The 21208-nt window shown below is 41.7% G+C and overlaps 1 protein-coding gene and 1 non-coding gene across 4 annotated transcripts in view; one reads left to right on the forward strand and one right to left on the reverse strand.

Annotated features, from left to right (window-relative positions):
* TANGO6 (transport and golgi organization 6 homolog) overlaps positions 1-21208 on the forward strand; it is a 242128-nt gene that overhangs the window by 76615 nt on the left and 144305 nt on the right. For all 3 annotated transcript variants that reach the window (XR_010110278.1, XM_055100397.2, XM_003814560.5), the window contains exons 13-14: positions 7164-7679; positions 9834-9891. Coding sequence is in view for 2 of the 3 variants with exons in the window: in XM_055100397.2 (XP_054956372.1) it covers positions 7164-7679; positions 9834-9891 (574 nt within the window). In the remaining variant the exon portion in view is untranslated. The remainder of the gene's footprint in view (positions 1-7163; positions 7680-9833; positions 9892-21208) is intronic.
* LOC112437527 (U7 small nuclear RNA) lies at positions 6490-6553 on the reverse strand. The gene has a single exon (XR_003026118.1). It is a non-coding gene; the product is annotated as a U7 small nuclear RNA (small nuclear RNA).

Consider the following 21208-nt stretch of genomic DNA (forward strand, 5'->3'; position numbering starts at 1 on the left):
GTATACTTGAGACACTGATGGAAGGCTGGTGTTAGTGAATTGTAGAGACCAAAGGGAAGAGCATGCCTGCAAGGACAAAAGATAGTCAAGGGCTAGACCATGCATGTGTGTGTGACTGGCTGATTACATACCGAGTTAGGTGAGGAGTCTGCAGGAAAGCAGAATAGGCTTAGTGTGAGTCTTATGAAATCTACCCTGCAGCCAGCCTGCTCATAACCCTTAGCAATGAGTAGGATACCCTCTGGGAATGGATTTTTGAGCTTGAGGATTCAAATCTGATTCTGATTCTCGATGTATTAGAATATACCTTTCACTAGCCTGTCTAAAAGGAAAGGGAATTTTATCTGGGCCTGTTATTAGTGTGAAGGCCGTTTCTTGTAGATTTACTTAGCACTTCTAATTATATATTTTCCATATTGTTTTTAAAAAAAAGCTTTTGGTTCAGTTTCTAGAGCCATAGTATACCCTTGCTGTTAGAACTGTCAAGGTTTGGGAGGCCGAGGTGGGCGGATCAGGAGGTCAGGAGATCGAGACCATCCTGGCTAACACAGTGAAACTCCGTCTCTACTAAAAATACAAAAAAAAGGTGGCGGGTGCCTGTAGTCCCAGCTACTCGGGAGGCTGAGGCAGGAGAATGGCATGAACCTGGGAGGCGGAGGTTGCAGTGGGCGGAGGTTGCAGTGAGCCGAGATCGCACCACTGCACTCCAGCCTGGGCAACAGAGCGAGACTCCGTCTCAAAAAAAAAAAAAAAAGAACTATCAAGGAAAGTTTCACTGATGGAATCATTTTTCTTTTTTCTTTTCTTTTTTTTTTTTCAGACAGAGTCTTACTCTGTCACCCAGACTGGAATGCAGTGGCACAATCTCGGCTCACTGCAGCCTCCACCTCCTGGGTTCAAGCAATTCTCCTGCCTCAGCCTCCCAAGTAGCTGGGATTACAGGCATGCACCACCACGCCCAGCTAATTTTTTGTATTTATAGTAGAGACAGGGTTTTGCCATGTTGGCCAGGCTGGTCTCGAACTCCTGACCTCAAGTGATCTACCCGCCTTGGCCTCCCAAAGTGTTAAGATTACAGGCATGAGCCACCACGCTCGGCCGGAATCATTTTTCTTAAGTTGTATTCTTATTGGATTTAGTTGGCCAAATAGATTTTTTTTTTTGGTTGAATATTGATTTGAATAGTCTTTTTCCACAAGGTGAGAGTGCGCTTTTTTTTTTTTTTTTTTTTTGGCTTCTCTTTACTTCACACTTATCATTTCAAACCACATCCCAATGTAAGATAGATCACAAAAATCTCCATTTCCCTTTCTAGAAGCCCATTGTTGGAGGGCTGGCTGTGCACATTAGTTGTATTCTAAGACAGACTCACCTGACTGATATCAAGGTTACACCTTGCAGGCCCCTGCCTTTCTGTGAGCCATCCTGACTCACTGATTACATCCGGCATTCCTCTGACTTTGCAGTTAGTTAAGTGAACATAAGCACGTCACCCCCTATACCTTTGCCCTAGATCTACTACTTTTTTTCTGTTTGAATCATGGATTTGTAAATGGCTTCTATAGTAATGCTGGATTTTCTTTCTTTGTATTAGAAAAAAATGTCATGGTTCTGAATTGTGTTTTCAGTTAATCATTGTCAGGCTAACAATATACTGTTTTTTCCTATTTCTTACTAGGATTCGTCGTTTTGGCTTATTAAAAAAGAATCTAACATCATCTGAACATTTTTTGTTTCTAATTTATGTAATCAAAGTGATTATTAGAACATTGTGTCTGGGAAGAGGAGTTAATTTGGAAAAAGCATGTATTTAAGACTGCTGACAACAACAACAAAAACAAAATTTAAAAAAAAAAAAAGGCCGGGCGCAGTGGCTTATGCCTGTAATCCTAGCACTTCGGGAGGCCAAGTCGGGTGGATCACGAGGTCAGGAGTTCAAGACCAGCCTGGCAAACATGGTGAAACCCCATCTCTACTAAAAATACAAAAATCAGCCGGGCTTGGTGGCACGTGCCTATAATCCCAGCTACTTGGGAGGCTGAGGCAGGAGAATCGCTTGAACCCAGGAGGGGGAGGTTGCGGTGAGCGGAGACCACGCCACTGCACTCCAGCCTGGCAACAGAGCAAGACTCCATCTCAAAACAAACAAACAAAAATTTATAATTAAAAAAAAAAAAGACTGCTGACAAGATAACTGTAATTCCAGGCTCATTTTCTAAATTTCAGAGTTAGTCACCACTAAAAGTATTATACATTGGTTACTCCTCCCTGTCCCTTCAGGAAGCAGTTTCTGCATGATGTTGTATTGTCCATTGGTCTCTAAAGCACGAGGCTGAGCAGACCATTCCAGACCTTCTTTAGGGAAAACCAAAACCATGTTGTTCCAGGGAGGCAGCAGAGCTTCTGGTTAAAAGCTGGGCTCCAAATCTTTAAATCTAGATTCTACTGGGGTGGGGGCCCGTTATTGGGAGAGAAAAGGTGCATCTCTTCTCTAAAGGGGAAGGGGGCTTTAGCTTGGTCTTACTCTACACTGCTTAGGTCATGTTTTTTTGTTTTTTTTTTTTTTTTTTTGAGATGGAGTTTCTCTCTTGTTGCCCAGGCTGGGGTGCAATGGCACGATCTCGGCTCACCGCAACCTCCGCCCGCTGGGTTCAAGTGATTCTCCTGCCTCAGCCTCCCAAGTAGCTGGGATTACGGTCATGCACCACCACGCCCGGCTCATTTTGTATTTTTTTTTTTTTTGTAGTAGAAATGGGGTTTCTCCATGTCGGTCAGGCTAGTCCCGAACTCCCGACCTCAGGTGATCTGCCCGCTTCTGCCTCCCAAAGCGCCGGGATTACAGGCGTGAGCCACCGCGCCTGGCCTGCTTAGGTCATGTTTTTGATCAAAGACCATTGCTCAGACTCTTTGGCAGAAAGGTTATCAGGAGCATGGACTGTGTTTTAGGTGCTGTTGACTTACATATTAGAATCATTGCAAACGATTAGAGGCTGGGGTAGAAGTAGTGGTAAGCAAGCTAGAGGTCTATTGCAGAATGGAGGAAGGGGAGAGAGGGACGAGCCGCTGAAATCTGTTGCATGCTGGTGAGGCGAATTGGTTGAGTCAGTTCCTGTGCTACAATGCTGTCCTTTCTCTTCTTCACCGAGCCCAATTTGGGTGCTCTATAGAACTGCTTGGGAAAATTCCCATTATTTCAAGCTGTTATATAGAACTCCAAAGAGCAGACAATCCTTCTTAATTGCTGTTGCTTTCAAGCAGCCTCATTTAGAGATGTCTTACTTTCTGCCATATTTAATAAACCTGCCACAGTAGGTACTTAATTAACAGTTTTTGAATGGATGGATAAATGGAAGGAAGAAAGAATAAAAGGAAGAAAGGAAAGATGATGTCTAATGAAGGAGGCATGATTTGTTTTGTTTTGTTTTGTTTTGTTTTTTCAAAAGGGCATGGGCTCAAAAAGTTGAAAAACACTGCCCTCACCCATAGTGAGCAACCTCCAGATCTGGGCACACCCATGGGAGTGTTGTGAATGTTAGTCATGTGTTATCAGGGGCAAAGGAGAGCCATGCCTCTTGTTTTCACAGGCTTTCACTTGATTATCCTCTAGGTAATCCAGTCTTTTATTAGAATTTCCCTAGAGTGGAGAGGCATCCTTCAACTGCTTGTATGCAGGTGGTCAAACTGGCTAAAAAAGCCCTTACTTGCAAACCACAGTGCCTCCAATTTTACAACTTAAAAAGAAAATGACTTTCCAGTTAACTAAGCTGACTAGTTCTCTCTAATTCTTTTTGCTTTTGAGATTAAACCGTCTATTTCTGGAATTGTCTTCATTGTGCTCATTTATACACATCGTTAAAGATTTTCAGAGCTTTGGCCAGGTGCCAGTGGCTCACGCCTATAATCCCACTGCTTTGGGAGGCCGAGGCGGGAGGATCACCTGAGGTCAGGAGTTCCAGACCAGACCAGCTACTCGGGAGGCTGAGGCAGGAGAATTGCTTGAACCTAAGAGGCAGAAGTTGCAGTGAGCCGAGATCACACCATTGCACTCCAGCCTGGGCAACAAGAGTGAAACTCCCTCTCAAAAAAAAAAGGCTCCTCAGCTGGGCACGGTGGCTCATGCCTGTAATCCCAGCACTTTGGGAGGCTGAGGTGGGAAGATCACCTGAGGTCAGGAGTTCGAGACCAGCCTGGCCAAAATGGCAAAACCCCATCTCTACTAAAAATATAAAAAAATTAGCCGGGTGTGGTGGCAGGCACCTGTCATCCCAGCTACTTGAAAGGCTGAGGCAGGAGGATCGCTTGAACGTGGGAGGCGGAGGATGCAGTGAGCTGAGATCATGCCATTGCACTCCAGCCTGGGTGACAAGAGCAAAATTCCGTCTCAAAAAAAAAAACAGAAACAAACTCCTCAGATAGCTGCTGCCACCCAGTGCATTTCCCTGGACAACCCCAGGGGCTAGATGTTCAATGAGTAAATACCCCCATACAGGTTGTGGGCACCTGGTTGTCCAGCCCGAGGCCAGGGATCCCAGGTCACACCCTTGATCAGGGAGGGATCAAGGTGCTTCTGCCATGCCCAGGATTGAGAACTCTGTGGATGCAAAGAGGGGTGGGTGGGAAGCCGGGTGTGGTGGCTCACGCCTGTAATCCCAGCATTTTGGGAGGCTGAGGTGGGCGGATCACATGAGGTCAGGAGTTTGAGGCCAGCCCCGGCAACATGGCAAAACCCTGACTCTACTAAAAATACAAAAATTAGCCAGGCATGGTGGCCGCACCTGGAGTCCCAGCTACTCAAGAGGCTGAGGTGGGGGAATCGCTTGAACCTGGGAGGCGGAGGTTGCAGTGAGCCAAGATTGTGCCATTGCACTCCAGCCTGAGCAATAGAGCAAGACTCTGTCTCAAAAAAAAGAAAAAATTGCAATTCCCTAATGACTTATGACATTGAGTATGTCTTCCTATGCTTATTTGCTATCTGTATATCTTCTTTGGTAGGGTATTCTTCTTTGGTAGACCTATCTGTTAAGGTCTTTTGCCCATTTTTAAGTCAGGTTGTTCATTTTCTTATTGAGTTTTAAGAGTTCTTTGTATATTTTGGATATTAGTCCTTTTTCAGATATGTCTTTTACAAATATTTTCTCTCATTCTGTAGTTTGTCTTCTCATTCTCTTGACAGTTTCTTTTGCAGAGCAGACATTCTTAATTTTAATAAGGTCCAGGTTTTTAACTATTTCTTTCATAGATCATGCCTTTGCTGTTGTATTTAAAAGGTCATTGCTTTTAAGAGGTCATCTCAATTTTCTACTATGTTAACTTGTAGGAGTTTTATAGTTTTGTATTTGACAGTTAGGTTTATGATCCATTTCAAGTTAATTTTTGTGCAAGGTGCAAGGTCTGTGTCTAGATTCATTTTTTCACATGTGCATGCCAGTTGTTCCAGCACCATTTGTTGAAAAAACTGTCTTTCTTTTCTACTGACACTTGTTCCAATTAAAAAAAAAAAAAAAGAAAAAAGAAACTGTATTTTTTTTTCCATTTAAAGCCTTTGCTCCTTTGTCAAAGTTCAGTTGACTGTATTTATCTGGGTCTATTTCTGGCCTTTCTATTCTGTCCCATTGATCTATTTGTCTTGGCTGGTTTTTTTTTTTAGAAGAAATTGTTATATAGAGGAGAAATGAAAAAGAGGCCAAATAGACTGTAGGTAAATTATTCTCATTTTAGATGCTTTTAAAAAGTCCATGATACAACAGAGGCACTGAATGAAGTTTAGCAGAATGATAATACTAGTATAATTATTTGAAAATGTCTCGGCCGGGCACAGTGGCTCATGCCTGTAATTCCAGCACTTTGGAAGGCCAAGGTGGGCGGATCACCTGAGGTCTGGAGTTCAAGACCAGCCTGGCCAACATGGTGAAACCCCGTTTCTACTAAACTATAAAAAATTAGCCAGGCATGGTGGCGTGTGCCTGTAGTCCCAGCTACTCGGGAGGCTGAGGCAGGAGAATGGCGTGAACCCGGGAGGCGGAGGTTGCAGTGAGCCGAGATTACGCCATTGCACTCCAGCCTAGGCAGCAAAGCGAGACTCCGTTTCCAAAAAGAAAAGAAAAAAATAAAAATAAAAAGGATTTTTTTTTCTTTTTTTTTGAGACAGAGTCTCGCTCTGTTGCCCAAGCTGGAGGGCAGTGGCGTGATCTCAGCTCACTGCAACCTCTGCCTCCCAGGTTTAAGCGATTCTCCTGCCTCAGCCTCCCGAGTAGCTGGGACTACAGGCACATGCCACCATGCCCAGCTGATTTTTGTATTTTTAGTAGAGATGGGGTTTCGCCATGTTGGCCAATAAAAAGGACTTAAGATCCTTAAGGTATTCAAATTTTCAGGGTCTCCTGAAGCCTCATCTGATAATTTCTCCAGTGTTTTCAAACAGAAAAGTATTACCAATGATTCTTACTTTTCATTGATCACACATACACCTTTTGGGTGGCAGTGGGTGAGGGGGGTGCTTTCCAGTGAAGACCAGAAAACCTGCTAGACAAATTCTAAAAGAGCTGTAACACTCATGCACCTTTCTTAGTAGTAAGGCATATGACATTATTCAGACAAAGCTTCCATGGAGAATAAAATGTTATATAATTTTCACTTCCACTTTCCAGAAGAAATCCCTTTCTTCCCGTTTTCTCCGTGATCCCTTCCAGATCTATGGTGCACTTGCATACTGACTGGCCACTTTAGATCATGTAGTTAAGAACAGCCTTATCTTTTCAAGGGAGACTGCGTAGGGTATTGGGTGAGAGTGTGGGCTCTGATCCCAGTTTCTTGAGTTCACGTCTTACTATCTTCCAGTTTGTGACCTTGGGCATGTTACTTAACCGTTCTGTTTCCACCTGTTTAAAATGTAGATAATAATAGTCATTATATCACAAGGATATGAATGTGTGTGTGTGTGTTTTATCTTAGAAAAGAACCTGTATATGATAAGTGTTCAATAAATGTTAGGTATGATTATTCAACAAATGGTATTCAGTGCTGGACCCAGGCAATACACTGATTACACCATGAGCAAGATTTGATCCCTGCCCTTTTTTCTCAGAATATGTTTCCTGGTGCTCAGGTCATATTGAAATTTGCTATGTTAATTTGGGTTTGACATTTTTTATTTCATTTTGTAGTTGAAGTCAAGTGATTTTGCTGTTCTGAAGCAGTTGTTGCCTCTGTTGGAAAAGGTATCCAACACATACCCTGATCCGGTCATCCAAGAACTCGCTGTTGATCTCCGCATCACCATCTCTACCCATGGAGCCTTTGCCACTGAGGCCGTCAGCATGGCTGCCCAAAGTACACTGAACAGAAAAGATCTGGAAGGGAAAATAGAAGAGCAGCAACAAACCAGTCATGAAAGACCCACTGATGTAGCTCATAGCCACCTTGAACAACAGCAGAGCCATGAGACAGCCCCCCAGACAGGCCTGCAGTCAAATGCTCCAGTCATTCCTCAAGGAGTCAATGAGCCCAGCACTACTACAAGTCAGAAATCTGGAAGCGTAACCACAGAACAGCTCCAAGAGGTTCTTTTGTCAGCTTATGACCCTCAAATTCCAACACGGGCTGCTGCCCTGCGTACTCTTTCCCACTGGATAGAGCAGAGAGAAGCAAAAGCCCTTGAGATGCAAGAGAAGCTTCTCCAGGTGAGTAGAACACACTGTAAAGACACATGGGCACAGGGTGGGGCATTCATTCAACTCAAGTATTTTTGGAGCCTGGACTATGTGTCAAGTGCTGTTCTGGACCACCCTCCAGAAATTTGTGAATTTTGTGAGGAGGCAACACTTAGACACAGGAAAGATTTATTTAGACACAGGAAAGACTTAAACTCCTCAAATGAATATGAACTGAGTGCCAATTTTTTTTTTTTTTTTTTTTTTGAGATGGAATCTCGCTCTGTCCCCCAGGCTGGAGTGCAGTGGTGCAATCTCGGCTCACTGCAAGCTCCGCTTTCTGGGTTCACACCATTCTCCTGCCTCAGCCTCCCGAGTACCTGGGACTACAGGTGTCTGCCACCACGCCCGGCTAATTTTTTGTATTTTTAGTAGAGACGGGCACCATGTTAGCCAGGATGGTCTCGATCTCCTGACCTCGTGATCCACCTGCCTCGGCCTCCCGAAGTGCTGGGATTACAGGCGTGAGCCACCACACCCGTCCTTCAAAATTTTTGCATGCAAGAAATGCTGTGGGCAGTCAGGAAAAAGAGAAAGTTGAAATCTTCTGGAGGATGTAGGCCTTAATATGGCCATAACAAACTAGTAAAGTTTGAGCAGATGAAAGAGGGGTGGGATAGCTTGAACAAATTCCCAGAGATGGGAAAGTACCTTTTGTGATAAATAGGTCTGCTTCAACACTGTGACCCAGCGCAGATAAGCCACCTGTTTTCTCTGGGCATCTTTAGTGGGGCGTTGGGCAAAACTGGGTCTCCTCCCCTCTTCTCTCCCTTCATCATGGTGAAATAGCTGTTTTTTGTTTTGGTTTGTTTTGTTTTTTTTGAGACAGGGTCTCGCTCCGTCGCCCAGGCTGGAGTGCAGCGGTGCGATCTCAGCTCACTGCAATTTCCACCTCCTGGGTTCAAGTGATTCTTCTGCCTCAGCCTCCCAAGTAGCTGGGATTACAGGTGCCCACCAACACACCCAGCTAATTTTTGTACGTTTAGTTGAGATGAGGTTTCACCATGTTAGCCAAGCTAGTGTTGAACTCCTCACATCAAGTGATTCACCTGCCTCGGCCTCCCAAAGTGCTGGGATTACAGGCGTGAGCCACCGCGCCTGGCCTTAAATATCCTTTTATACACCTATTTGAAGGTGAATTCAATGAACATCTTGGAATTTTTTTTTAGCTTAATTAAACCTTCTTCTGCTGTACATAATTGGTCACCAAGTCCTGTCAATTCTTTTTTCAAAGAAGTCTTTCAAATGTATCTTATCCTCTTTATTTCCATGGCCATTACCCTAAATTAAGCTTCCCTTGCTTACTCCATAAAAGATTCCCTACCTTCAAAACTGGCCGTCTTCCTAACTGGGGTAATTTTAGGCTCTCCGTACATACTTCACATGTAGAGACCAGCAGCATCAAGTTGATGTCAAGAATTACTGTGCCAGCGAAGAACACAGCATTATATATGGAGCAGACACTTCCGTCTTCCTTTCTCTGGCTCTCATGTTGGGGCCTAAACCTAACATATCATGTAATATCTTCCAGATAAGCTGTACTCACTGTAGTTGATACCCCTGATAGGTTCCTAAATTGTAAGATATTTTGAGAGTAATTTGTTACTAATATCAATTAAAGTGCTGAAATTTACAAGATTTTCAAAAATAAATTAGAACAGATTCAAAGTTATCTCAATAATAACATCTCTATCTCACTTGCACTTCCATATGCTTTGTGAGTGCAAGAGAAAAGGATCAAATTGCAGCAAATGTGCCATCCATTGCACATAACCCCAAACCTTGTCTCTTGTGTGTCACACCCCATAGTCTGTCATGCCATATGTGAGAATGTTATTCACCATGGCTGTCATGGAAAAATGTTGAGGATTGTTCTTCCATCGGTTTCCAGGACTACTGCTGGAAGAATACAAGTATCTCCCCCGGTCTCTATACTTTTTTAATGGTTATAAAAATGAGACTTAAGCATATATGCCATTTCCCCCACAAAACTCTGTCAGACCAGTTTCTAGCTAAGAAAAACAAGAAGCGAAGCATTTACTCCTTTGAGCTGCTGATAAGGGAGCCTCTTAAATCTTCCTTGTTCTTTGTAAATCTTATCACTGCTGTATTTTGTGGTTCCAGATATTCTTGGAAAACTTGGAACATGAAGACACTTTTGTATATCTATCTGCCATTCAGGGTAAGTCAGTCCTGGTTAAAGGACTTTAAGTATGTGGACCAGAGACTGTATCATGTTTATTTGCACAAAATCTCTAAAGTCCTAGGGCCAGGAGACTACTGGTCATTTTGTCCGTCTTCCTGCCTCCTAGCTAGGACACTTTAAGTCATAATAATAATATTCCTGAAGGGTTTCCAAAGAGTCCCTATAGAGTTTCAGTGTCTCATAATGATGAGGAAGTTTTTATTAATGTTTACATATTCTGTAGATTAAATCGTATTTCCTCTAATTCAAGGAGGTAAAGAATGACTCACACATGAACTCTTATCACATTAACCTTTTATGTTAGTCGGCTACTGTCTTTTTTTTTTTTTTTTTTGAGACAGAGTCTCGCTCTGTCACCCAGGCTGGAGTGTGGTGGTGTGATCTCAGCTCACTGCAACCTCTGCCTCCCGGGTTCAAGTGATTCTCCTGCCTCAGCCTCCCAAGTAGCTGGGATTACAGGTGCCCGCCACCACGCCCAGCTAATTTTTTATATTTTTAGTAGAGACAAGGTTTCACCATGTTAGTCAGGCTGGACTCGAACTCCTGACCTCCAGTGATCCACCCACCTTGGCCTTCCAAAGTGCTGGGATTACAGGCGTGAGCCACCACGCCCAGCCTCAACTACTGTCTATATGCACCTTTGCTCTCTCGTTAAGCTAAAAGAACTCAGGGTATTAAATATTTTCTTATCAAAAAATTTTTTGCAGTAACTTTATTTCTCTTTTTATGGTTCTTTGTTGTTCTCCACATCCCCTTTAACTTGTGGGCTCCAAATCTAGAGAGGATGTAGAGAATAAGGCACCCTTCCCAAAAGGTCCAGAAGCAGACATGGTGAGGTCAGAGTTAACTCAGTTTCCCTTGGCTCCATCAGCGAGGTACAGTCAACAGACCACCTGGGTTGGCCATCCCATTACCATGCGTTGGCAAATTACTTAATCCCTGTGGGCTTCAATTTTTTGTTATCTGTGAAAAGGGGACTAAATAGGAATGTGAAATGGTACTGCCACTTTGGAAAACAGTCTGGCAGTTCCTCAAAAAGATAAACATAGAGTTACTACTTGGCCCAGCAATTCCACTCCCAGGAATATACCCGATAAATGAAAACATATGTCTGCACAAAACCTTGTGTGTGAATGTTCACAGCAGTATTATTCACAATAGCCAAGAGGTGGAAATAGCTCAAACAACCATCAGTTGATGAATGGATAAACTAAATGTGGTATATATATGCAATGGAATATTATTGGCTATAAAAATGAAGGACTGATACATGCCACAATATGGACGAACCTTGAAAACATGGTAAGTGAAAGAAACTGGCCACAAAATACTATATTTTATATGATTCCAGTTACATGAAATATCCAGAATAGGCAATTTTTTAGAGACAGAAAATAGATTAGTGCTTTCCTAGGGCTGGGGTAAAGGAGAAATAGTTGAGGGTGATAGGTAAAGGATACAAGACTTCTTTTTGGGGTGATGAAAATGTTCCCAGATTCTTGCACAGCTCTGTGAGTATGCTAGGAAACCATTGAGTTATGCACTTTTTTTTTAAGATGGAGTCTCACTCTGTCGCCCAGGCTGGAGTGCAGTGGCGCAATCTTGACTTACTGCAACTTCCGCCTCCCGGGTTCAAGCGATTCTTGTGTCTCAGCCTCCTGAGTACAGGCATCAGCCACCACGCCCAGCCGAGTTACGAACTTTAAATGGGTGAACTGTATGGTATGTGAGTTATAGCTCAATAAAACTATTATCAAAAAAATACAATAAAAAAAATTTTTTTTTTTTTTTTTTTTGAGACGGAGTTTCACTCTTGTTGCCCAGACTGGAGTGCAATGGCACAATCTCAGCTCACTGCAACCTCCGCCTCCCGGGTTCAAGCGATTCTCCTGCCTCAGCCTCCTGAGTAGCTGGGATTACAGGCATGTGCCACCACACCTGGCTAATTTTGTATTTTTAGTAGAGACGGGGGTTTCTCCATGTTGGTCAGGCTGGTCTCGAACTCCTGACCTCGGGTGATCCACCCGCCTCGGCCTCCCAAAGTCCTAAGATGATAGGCGTGAGCCACCGCACCTGGCCAAAATAAAATTTAATTAAAGGGGAGAGGGCTAAAATTGTCAGAGCCTAAGGAAATATGATGACTAAATGTAATGTGATAGATGGGATTCTGAAATAGAAAAACAACATTAGGGCCGGGAGCAGTGGCTCATGCCTGTAATCCCAAGCACTTTGGGAGGCCAAAGCAAGCAGATCACTTGAGGTCAGGAGTTTGTGACCAGCCTGGCCAACATGGTGAAACCTGATCTCTACAAAAAAACACCAAAAAAAGTTAGCCAGGTGTGGTGGCGGGCACCTGTAATCCCGGCTACTTGGGATGCTGAGACACGAGAATTGCCTGAACCCAGGAGGCCAAGGTTGCAGTGAGCCGAGATCGCACCACTGCACTCCAGCTTGGGCAACAGAGTGAGACTCCGTCTCAGAAAAAAAGAAAAAAAAGGACATTAGGGGAAAACTAAGGAAATTTGAATAAATTATAAACTTCAGTTGATAATAAAGTGTCAATATTAGTTTACTATTCTATCATAAAATGTTTATTAATAAAAAGGGGGCTTAATATTAGGATTAAATGAGTTAATTCCTTGCAACTGCTTAGCACAGTGTTCAATATGTGTTAGCTATTAATATTTTAGTGTTGTTATCATCATCAGAATCTTCACTATTACGTCTACTGTTGGATGACTAGGTAATAATGTGGTGATCTCTGTAACTTCTCAGATCTGAAGCCTGAGTAGGCCGATTCTGTCAGTTATTGATATTTAACAAACTACTCTGTGGCTCACGCCTATCATCCCAGCACTTTGGGAGGCCGAGGTGGGTGGATCACCTGAAGTCAGGAGTTCAAGACCAGCCTGATCAACATGGTGAAACCCTGTCCCTGCTAAAAATACAAAAATTAGCCAGGCATGGTGGTGTGTGCCTGTAGTCCCGGTTACTTGGGAGGCTGAAGCAGGAGAATTGTTTGAACCCAGGAGATGAGGGTTGCAGTGAGCCGAGATGGCACCACTGCACTCCATCCTGGGCAGCAGAGCAAGACTCCTTCTCAGAAAACAGCAACAACAACAAACTACCCTGACACTCAGTAACCTGAAACACCAATCATTTATTATCACTCACACATCTGTAGACCCACTGAAGGTTCAGCGCGGCTTGGCTGGGCAGCTGGCCCCTCCCAGCAGGTCTCAGGCCAGCTGTGGTAGCTGTGCTTCATGTGTTCCTGATCATCCCTGAACCAGTGGCCTACCAGGGCTTGTTCTGCTCATGGTGAGAACCATGAAGTGTCAAAGAGAAACCATAAATTCCTCCTCAGGCCTGACTCGGAGCAGACATCCTATCATTCTGCCTTATTCTGTTGGCTAAAGCAAGTCATGAGGCCCAACCCAAAAGTCAAGGGATAGAGAAATATATGCTGTCCCTTTAGTGGGACACACTACCAAGTCACATAGCAAAGGGCATTGATGCAGTAATGCCCTTCTTCACGTTGATGTGTTCTGTTTACCTCCCAGAGGCAAGGTTGTCAGTGAGCACAAAGGTAAGTGCAGGTTCTTACTGGCTAATTCTTTCAGGGTTTAATGTGGATATGCTCTATACAGACAGTACTTGAAGCTTAAGAGAGCATGCAGAGGGGAAATCGTATAGCAAAGAAGGCCTGAGCCTTGGAATTCTGGAATTTTTTTTTTTTTTTTTTTAGAGACAGAGTCTTGCTCTGTCACTCAGGGTAGAGTATAGTGGCATGATCATGGTTCATTGTTACCTCTAACTCCTGGGCTCAAGCAGTCCTACCACCTCTGCCTCCCGAGTAGCTGGGACTACAGATGCATGCCAACACACATCAGGCTAATTTTTAAAAAAACATTTTGTAGAGATGGGGGTCTCACTATGTTGCCCAGGCTCAAACTCCTAGACTTAAGCAATCCTCTTACTTCAGCCTCCCAAAGTGCTGGGATTGCAGGCATGAGCCACTGTGCCCAGCCAAATTCTTTCTTTATTCAACAAAAATTTTGTATATCTCCTAAATACAAAACACTTTAGATTAACTGAAAGTTGTAATTAGGTTCAAAAGCAAAAAGAGAATTCTTCAAAGAGACAAAATGACCACCCAAAGCGGTAAAGGACAACTAGGTGAGAACGAAAGCTCTAAGAGTAACGGGTTTCAAGAGAGAAAGTAATTACCTGCAGCTGAGAGGCCAAAGAGGGCAGGAATTGAGATAGGCCTGGTGGTCCAGGAGGCCACATGACCATAAGTTTTGCTTACGGAAGTCAGATAAATCAAAGAAACAAGAACCTAAAGTGCTTATAATTCAGAAGTTTCAGAACACAAGTCATCCTGTACTTTCCCCAAGAAACTGTACTACTGTCAAGGAGATGTTTTTCATTGATTTATTTTTTTTAAGACTGGATTTTTGGGAATGGGTGGCATGTCATTCTAATGTGACCACTTTGCTGTTTGGAATAAGCGTCTTAGTTGATTAACCCACTGAGCTCATTAGCCTCTAGGGCCTGCTATCAAAATCGCAGCTGTTGGTGTTGTGTTTGTTTTTAGTAATTTTCGTTGGTGTGCAAATCAGTTACTAGCTAATTTGGTGATGAAGAACATGAGGGGTAGAGGCGTAATTTCTGTTCTCAGCTCCCCAAGATGATGGACAAGTTTGGACTAATTGATGTTTTTGGTGTTTGTAATATGCACTTAAAAGCCAAGGCTTCAGGTGAGTTTCCCATTAAAGAAAATAGCTGAATTTTCCCACCTGCATTGCCAATGTAGTTTGCCTGGGCCTAAAGCACTACAGGAACAAAGCCATTCTGGGCTCCCAGTCAGACAAGACCAGCCCACTTGTCCTGTAGTACAGGATGGGGAGTGCCTGGCTGTGGTTTGAGTAGCATTCAGTTGTGGGGACTGTGTATTTTTAAAGTTTTCCTTTTTTGAGCTGCCCAAATGGCTCCATGTGGAAGTTATAGTGTATTTTTGCTTAATTTATTGATGTTTTATATTTCTTTTATAAAGTCTTACCAACTTTGCAGTCTAGGTGGAGAGCAGAAGAGAATAAAATACAGCAGTTCATTCAACGGCTATATATTGATGCCTGACTTAGAAATTTCTGATGTCTATATTATCTATCACAGCAATCTGAGAACTCAATACCCTAGGAGTTAAATTTAATTTTAGGAAAAACTGTGTGTATCTCTGTTTATTCTTACTGAGAAGCAGTGGTTGACTTAGTCATTCTAGCAGCTTCTCCCAGGTACTCAATAACAGCTTCTTCAGGCAGAGAATTATGTATAAAGTCACTGAGTTCCGGTTACCCTATAGAGTTTACAGATAGAGAACTTAATCTTACACAGGCAAAGATAAATGTCTCCCCTTTTGTATTCCTTGTATATTCTTTCTTCACTGTTTTTATCATCATTATTATTATACAAGTAATACATTCTCAATGTTTTTAAAAAATTTCAACAAGAATGAAGTATATAAGGTAAAAGGCAGAAGCCCTTCTCTTTTCCAAAATGGGAGTTAGAATATGTCCTTGAAGGCTGGGCTCAGTGACTCATGCCTGTAATCCCAACACTTTGGGAGGCTGAGGTGGGAGGATTGCTTGAGCCCAAGAATTCTAGATCAGCCTAGGCAACATAGTGAGACCTTGTCTCCACACACACAAAAATAAAAATTAGCTAGGTGTGCTGGTGTGCACCTGTAGTCCCAACTATTTAGGAGGCTTAGGTGGGAGGATCACTTGAGCCCAGGAGGTTGAGGTTGCAGAGAGTCATGATTGCACCACTGCACTCCATCCTAGGTGACAGAGTGACACCTTATCTCAAAAAGAAAATAAAAAAAAAGGATACATCTTTGAGATTCCCATAGTGTACATTAGATATTTGGGCATTTTTTCACATTTTAGTTTTGAAATAGATGTTCAATAATGAGTATGATAAATAAGTGATATTCTTCAATAAGACATAGTCAGATTATTTCTTTTTTTCTTTTTTTGAGACAGAGTTTCTTTCTTGTTACCCAGGCTGGAGTGCAATGGGCTCGGCTCACTGCAACTTCCACTTCCCGGGTTCAAGCAATTCTCCTGCCCCAGCCTCCCAAGTGGCTGGGACTACAGTTGCCCACCACCATGCCCGGCTAATTTTTTTGAATTTTTAGTAGACACAGGGTTTCACCATGTTGGCCAGGTTGGTCTCAAACTTCTGACCTCAGGTGATCCACCCACCTCAGACTCCTGAAGTGCTGGGATTACAGGCGTGAGCCACGGCACCCTGCCTATAGCCAGATTATTTCTATACTGTAGATCTGTTCATATGTCCTCTCAGTCATTTTCAATTATTTAAAGGGTATTTTGAAAGCAACAGATGCATTTCGGGGATCCAAGTGGTCCCTCTCAGTGTCAAAAGGATCTTTGGATAAAACTACCAGCCTTCTTTTAAAAGAGAAAAAAATTTAAAAAAAAAAACCACCTGGGCTCTGGGCCAACCATGGGAGGTGAAAGCATGCCAGTGTGTAGAGTGAAGAGATCTAGCCATCTTGACATGCCCAAACAAATCACACTAGCTCTTCCACCCTCTTCCTTTCAGAGAAGAGCTTTCATTTCTGGCAAAAGAGCTGAGTGGAGGGAAGGCAAAAGCCCGGAAGGGGGAAGGTAGATACAAGATGAAATTGTTTTCACAGAGTTTCAAATTGAGCAGGATTACAAGTCTTAACTTGTCAGGGTCTGAATCTCTATCTCATTCTCAGATTTCTACCTCAAATAAAATAAGTTGAGAAACCATTAACTGAAAATAATTCTATCCCTTGAAGGATCATCTAATTGGACCTGGCATGGAAATTTGGAATGCAGTCCTGCGAAGTTTATCATCTCCATTTATGTCCTGGAAAAGGGAAGATTTCTTTTACATCCTGACCTGGTTTCTGTACCACTTACTTAACAAATAAGCATTTAGAGAATGTCTCTCATATATGGTCTCTCGGTAAATTCTCTAAGTAGTTCTGGGAAGTAGACATTATCTCCATTTTTAAAACTTCTTATTTGAGATGTAATTTACATACCTAAAATTCACCCAATTAAAACATGCAAGTCAGTGGTTTCTAGTGTCTTTAAAGAGTTGTGCAACCATCACCACTATCTAATTTTAAAACATTTTTATCATTTCATACCCATCAAAAGTCACTTCCCCTTGCTCACTCCCCCAACCCCTGGCAACCATTGATCTACTTTTTAATCTCTATGGATTTGCCTATGCTGGACATTTCATATAAATGGAATTATACAATATGCGGTCTTTTTTGTCTGGCTCCTTTCACTTTAGTATAATGTTTTTGAGGTTTGAGGTTTCCTTTTTATGACTTCATTCCTTTTTATGACTGAATAATATTCCATGGTATTGCTTAGCCATGTTTTATTTATCCAGCTCATTAATTGGTGGACAACTGGGTTGTTTCCACTTTTTGGCTATTATGACGAGATCAGGCGCATTTGGGGTGGTATCCCCGTAGACTTGGCTATTATGAATAGCGTTGTTAGGAACATTTGTGTACAAGTTTTGTGTGAACGTATGTTTTCATTTCCCCTGGGTATATACATATACCTAGGAGTGGAATTGCTGGGTCGTATAGTAAGTCTATGTTTAGCCTTTTAAGGAACTGCTGGACTATTTTCCAAAGCAGATATATCATTTTACATCCTTATCAGCAATGTATGAGTGTTCCAATTTTTCCACAGCTTTGCCAATACTTGTTATTGTCTGTCTTTTTATCAAAGCTGTCGAGGTAAAATAAAGTATAAAGGTGAATCTCTATATTTAAAACATCTTATTTGAGAAGCAAGAATTGTAATTTGGTACATACATGCAGACCTAATGCATACATGCAGTCTTCCATATGTCTGAAGAACAATGAGAAGGTTGGAGGTTTTGTAAACAGGAGAAATGTTACATTTTGTTCTGGAGAAAGATCATTAGGACTAGTAAAGTTTTGGAGATCTGGCAAGCTCTGATTAATGAGTGACAGCAGTGGGTAAAATGAGTCTTAGAGTCACAGTAGGTTTGTTTCAGTAGCTATTAGATAAAACTGGCTTTAGGCTACAACAGGCAGTTTCAAAAGCCAGGCTTGTAGGGAATTATATTTTTGGAGCAATGTTATGTCCCTTGTTTTTTTTTTCCCTGGTCTCTCAACTCCATTTTAGTTGGATATGAGAGGCATGACCCAATTAATATGATCCACTTTCACATTTTCCCCTTTTGATTAAGATCTTTTTTTGAAAGCATTGCCAATTAACTACTTATAAGTTAGCTTAATTGTCCCTCAGAGCTAGGATGGACCTGTTCTGGTTGTCTCTGTCCCACATCAGCAGGGAAGTATAGGGGCTTATGTCAGTGACCTGGGCCACATTTGAGTAGCAGAGTCCAGAAGGAAAAGTGTTCCTAGGGTACATTGTTCTAGAGTCAATTATCAAGTTCTATCTTAACAGTTCTATAAGCATTAGCAATCATCTCGAAGGATTGGGTTAACATTACTTTGTTGGGAGAGCTGGCATTATAAAGATTAAACAAGCAGTAAGAACAAAGCTGGCCAGTCATGGTGGCTCACACCTGTAACCCCAACACTTTGGGAGGCTGAGGCAGGAGGGTCTTTTGAGCCCAGGAGGTCAAGGCTGCAGTGAGTTATGATCACACCACTGCACTCCAGCCTGGGTGACAGAGTGAGACCCTGTCCCAAAAAAAAAAAAAAAAAAAAGCAAACAACAATAACAACAACAAAAAAACCCTTAAAAGTTATAATATAAAAAATAACAACAATATAATAAATTTAGTTTGTAAAATGCTTTTGAACTAAGAGCCCAAGACTAAGGGCAACAAACTAAACAAATTAAAAGACCATGGTGGTTAGCCGGGTGTGGTGGCAGGCGCCTGTAATCCCAGCTACTCGGGAGGCTGAGGTAGGAGAATCACTTGAACCCGGGAGGCAGAGGTTGCAGTGAGCCAAGATCGCGCCATTGCACTTCAGCCTGGGGAACAAGAGTGAGACTTTGTCTCAAAAACAAAAACAAAAACCATAGTGGAAACTGGGTGAGACCTGTAGTTGTCATTAAGTAGTATTTTATGACTTGCTTGCATTAAACAGAAAATTGCCAACTTTAGAAAAGGGACCACCAGTACAATTTGAACAGTAAGTTGTGTTAGGGATATTGTCTAAGCTGTCCACTAGGTGTACTAAAAGGAATTTTTTTTTTTTTTTTTTTTTGTGCCATAAAGCATGGATATTTTATTCTAGGAAACGGAAAAAACAAAACAAAACAGGGAACACATCTTTCCACATACCATTCCAATTTAACTGACATTAATTCAGAAAAGCTAGAGCAGATATGCATGTGCATATGTATAAATATGTATATGTATATACACACACGTACATATTTTCAGATTTTAATCTCATTGGTGTTCATATCTTGATTACATGATTTTTAAAATAATTATTTGCAACTTCACACATCTCATAGTTGTCTATGCAGTCTCTTTTTGCAGTCTGCTTCAGTTTCTAGTGTGCTGTACATATCTACATCTTCTGGGTGGGACTGCCTGTGATTCATGAGCTTGGGGTCAGGCATAAACTGTGTAGCACCTGAGCTGGATTCTGATTTGGTCTGACTACAAGGATTTTTTAAAAAATATAATTGATTTCCTTCCCTCCCTCCCTTCCTTCCTTCCTTCATTTCCTTTCTTTCCCTTCTTTCCTTTCTCTCTCTCTCCTTCCTTCCTTCTTTTCCTTCTTTCTTTTCTTTCTTTCCTTTCTTTTTCTTTTGTTTTTCCTTCCTTCCTTCCTTCCTTCTTTTCTTTCTTTCTTTCTCTCTTCTCTTTTCGTTTCTTTTTTCTTTTCTTTTCTTTTCTTGACAGGGTCTCGTTGTGTCACCAAGGCTGGTCTCAAACTCCTGGGCTCAAACTACCGTCTGCCTCGGCCCCTCAAAGTGTTGGGATTACAGACATGAGCCACCAAGCCTAGTCCTAAAAGGATTTTTTAGGTCAGATTTTGTCAGGTTATCAAGAACAGTTATTGACTGTGAAATTTTAATTACAGCATCTTATCAAATGAAAAGAGGAGCATTAAGGGAAGTAAGGGTCTCATGATATGTGGAGTCTTGTTTTGACATCTTAGGAAAAGCTGTTTGCAGCCTGGACAATGTCCACTTCTCATCCTGGTTTGTAGTTTGAATGTCACTGGTTAGGGCATTGGACAGTTTGGTGAACTTTCTATGTGGCCTATACATCAGGCCGACAGGCACAAAACTTGTTTATAAAAATTTCTCAGGTTTTAGCTTATAGGGCTTTAGGAACAGAGCAATTCCCGTTTTAGTAATTTTATGAAAGAAACTTGGATTGTAGGAACTTGGGAGATTTTAGGACCTAGACTACTCAAAAATAGATAACAATAACTTGAAAACAGTGTACAGAGTTATATTCTAATAACAGGTATATTATAGCTTTCTTTTGGGAACATAATTTATTTTTTACATTGAAAAATAAAATATTTCCTATTGAAATATAGGAATCTCACATTTAAACAGTCTTGCGGCTGGGAAGCCAAACCAAGGCAGACTTTACATTTATTTATAGTCTTAAAGTTTCTGGGCCTGCCAGAAAGTGACAGTTTTATTTACTTACTATAAGGCTGGGAACCCTTGAAGTCAGGCATTTTATGTGTATTTTTAAATATGACATTTTAGTCAAAGCCTTGGTAATATAACTAACATTTAAGAGCAGAATTTTATTGGGTTTATGTAAATAACCATATTGTCCTAAGAATATTTAGAAATAGTTTTTGAATTTTGGAGGGATTAAGTAAGGAAAAGAAAAAACATGTTTTTATCTTTGTTTACAAAAGTACACTTTATCAACTTGTTGGAAATGATACATAGCTTAAGAGAAATTTTTTTTAAATTGGGGAGACAAAGTATTTGCATAAAGTAACAATGTTTTAAATAAAAGTCATAAAACATTAGTTACTTAATCTCATAATTAACTCCTATTTGATCTCTATTAGTAGTTTTATGAATCTATTAGGTTTTTTTTTATTAGAGTCTTGGAAATTTGTATTGAGTCTGTTGATTTTAAAGTTATCAGAACTGGGCATGGTGGCTCATACCTGTAATCCCAGCACTTTGGGAGGACGAGGTGGGTGGATCACTTGAGGACAGGAGTTCGAGACCAGCCTGGCCAATATGGTGAAAACCCCATCTCTACCAAA

Source organism: Pan paniscus, chromosome 18 (genome assembly GCF_029289425.2).
Source record: "Pan paniscus chromosome 18, NHGRI_mPanPan1-v2.0_pri, whole genome shotgun sequence".
Lineage (NCBI taxonomy): Eukaryota > Metazoa > Chordata > Mammalia > Primates > Hominidae > Pan > Pan paniscus.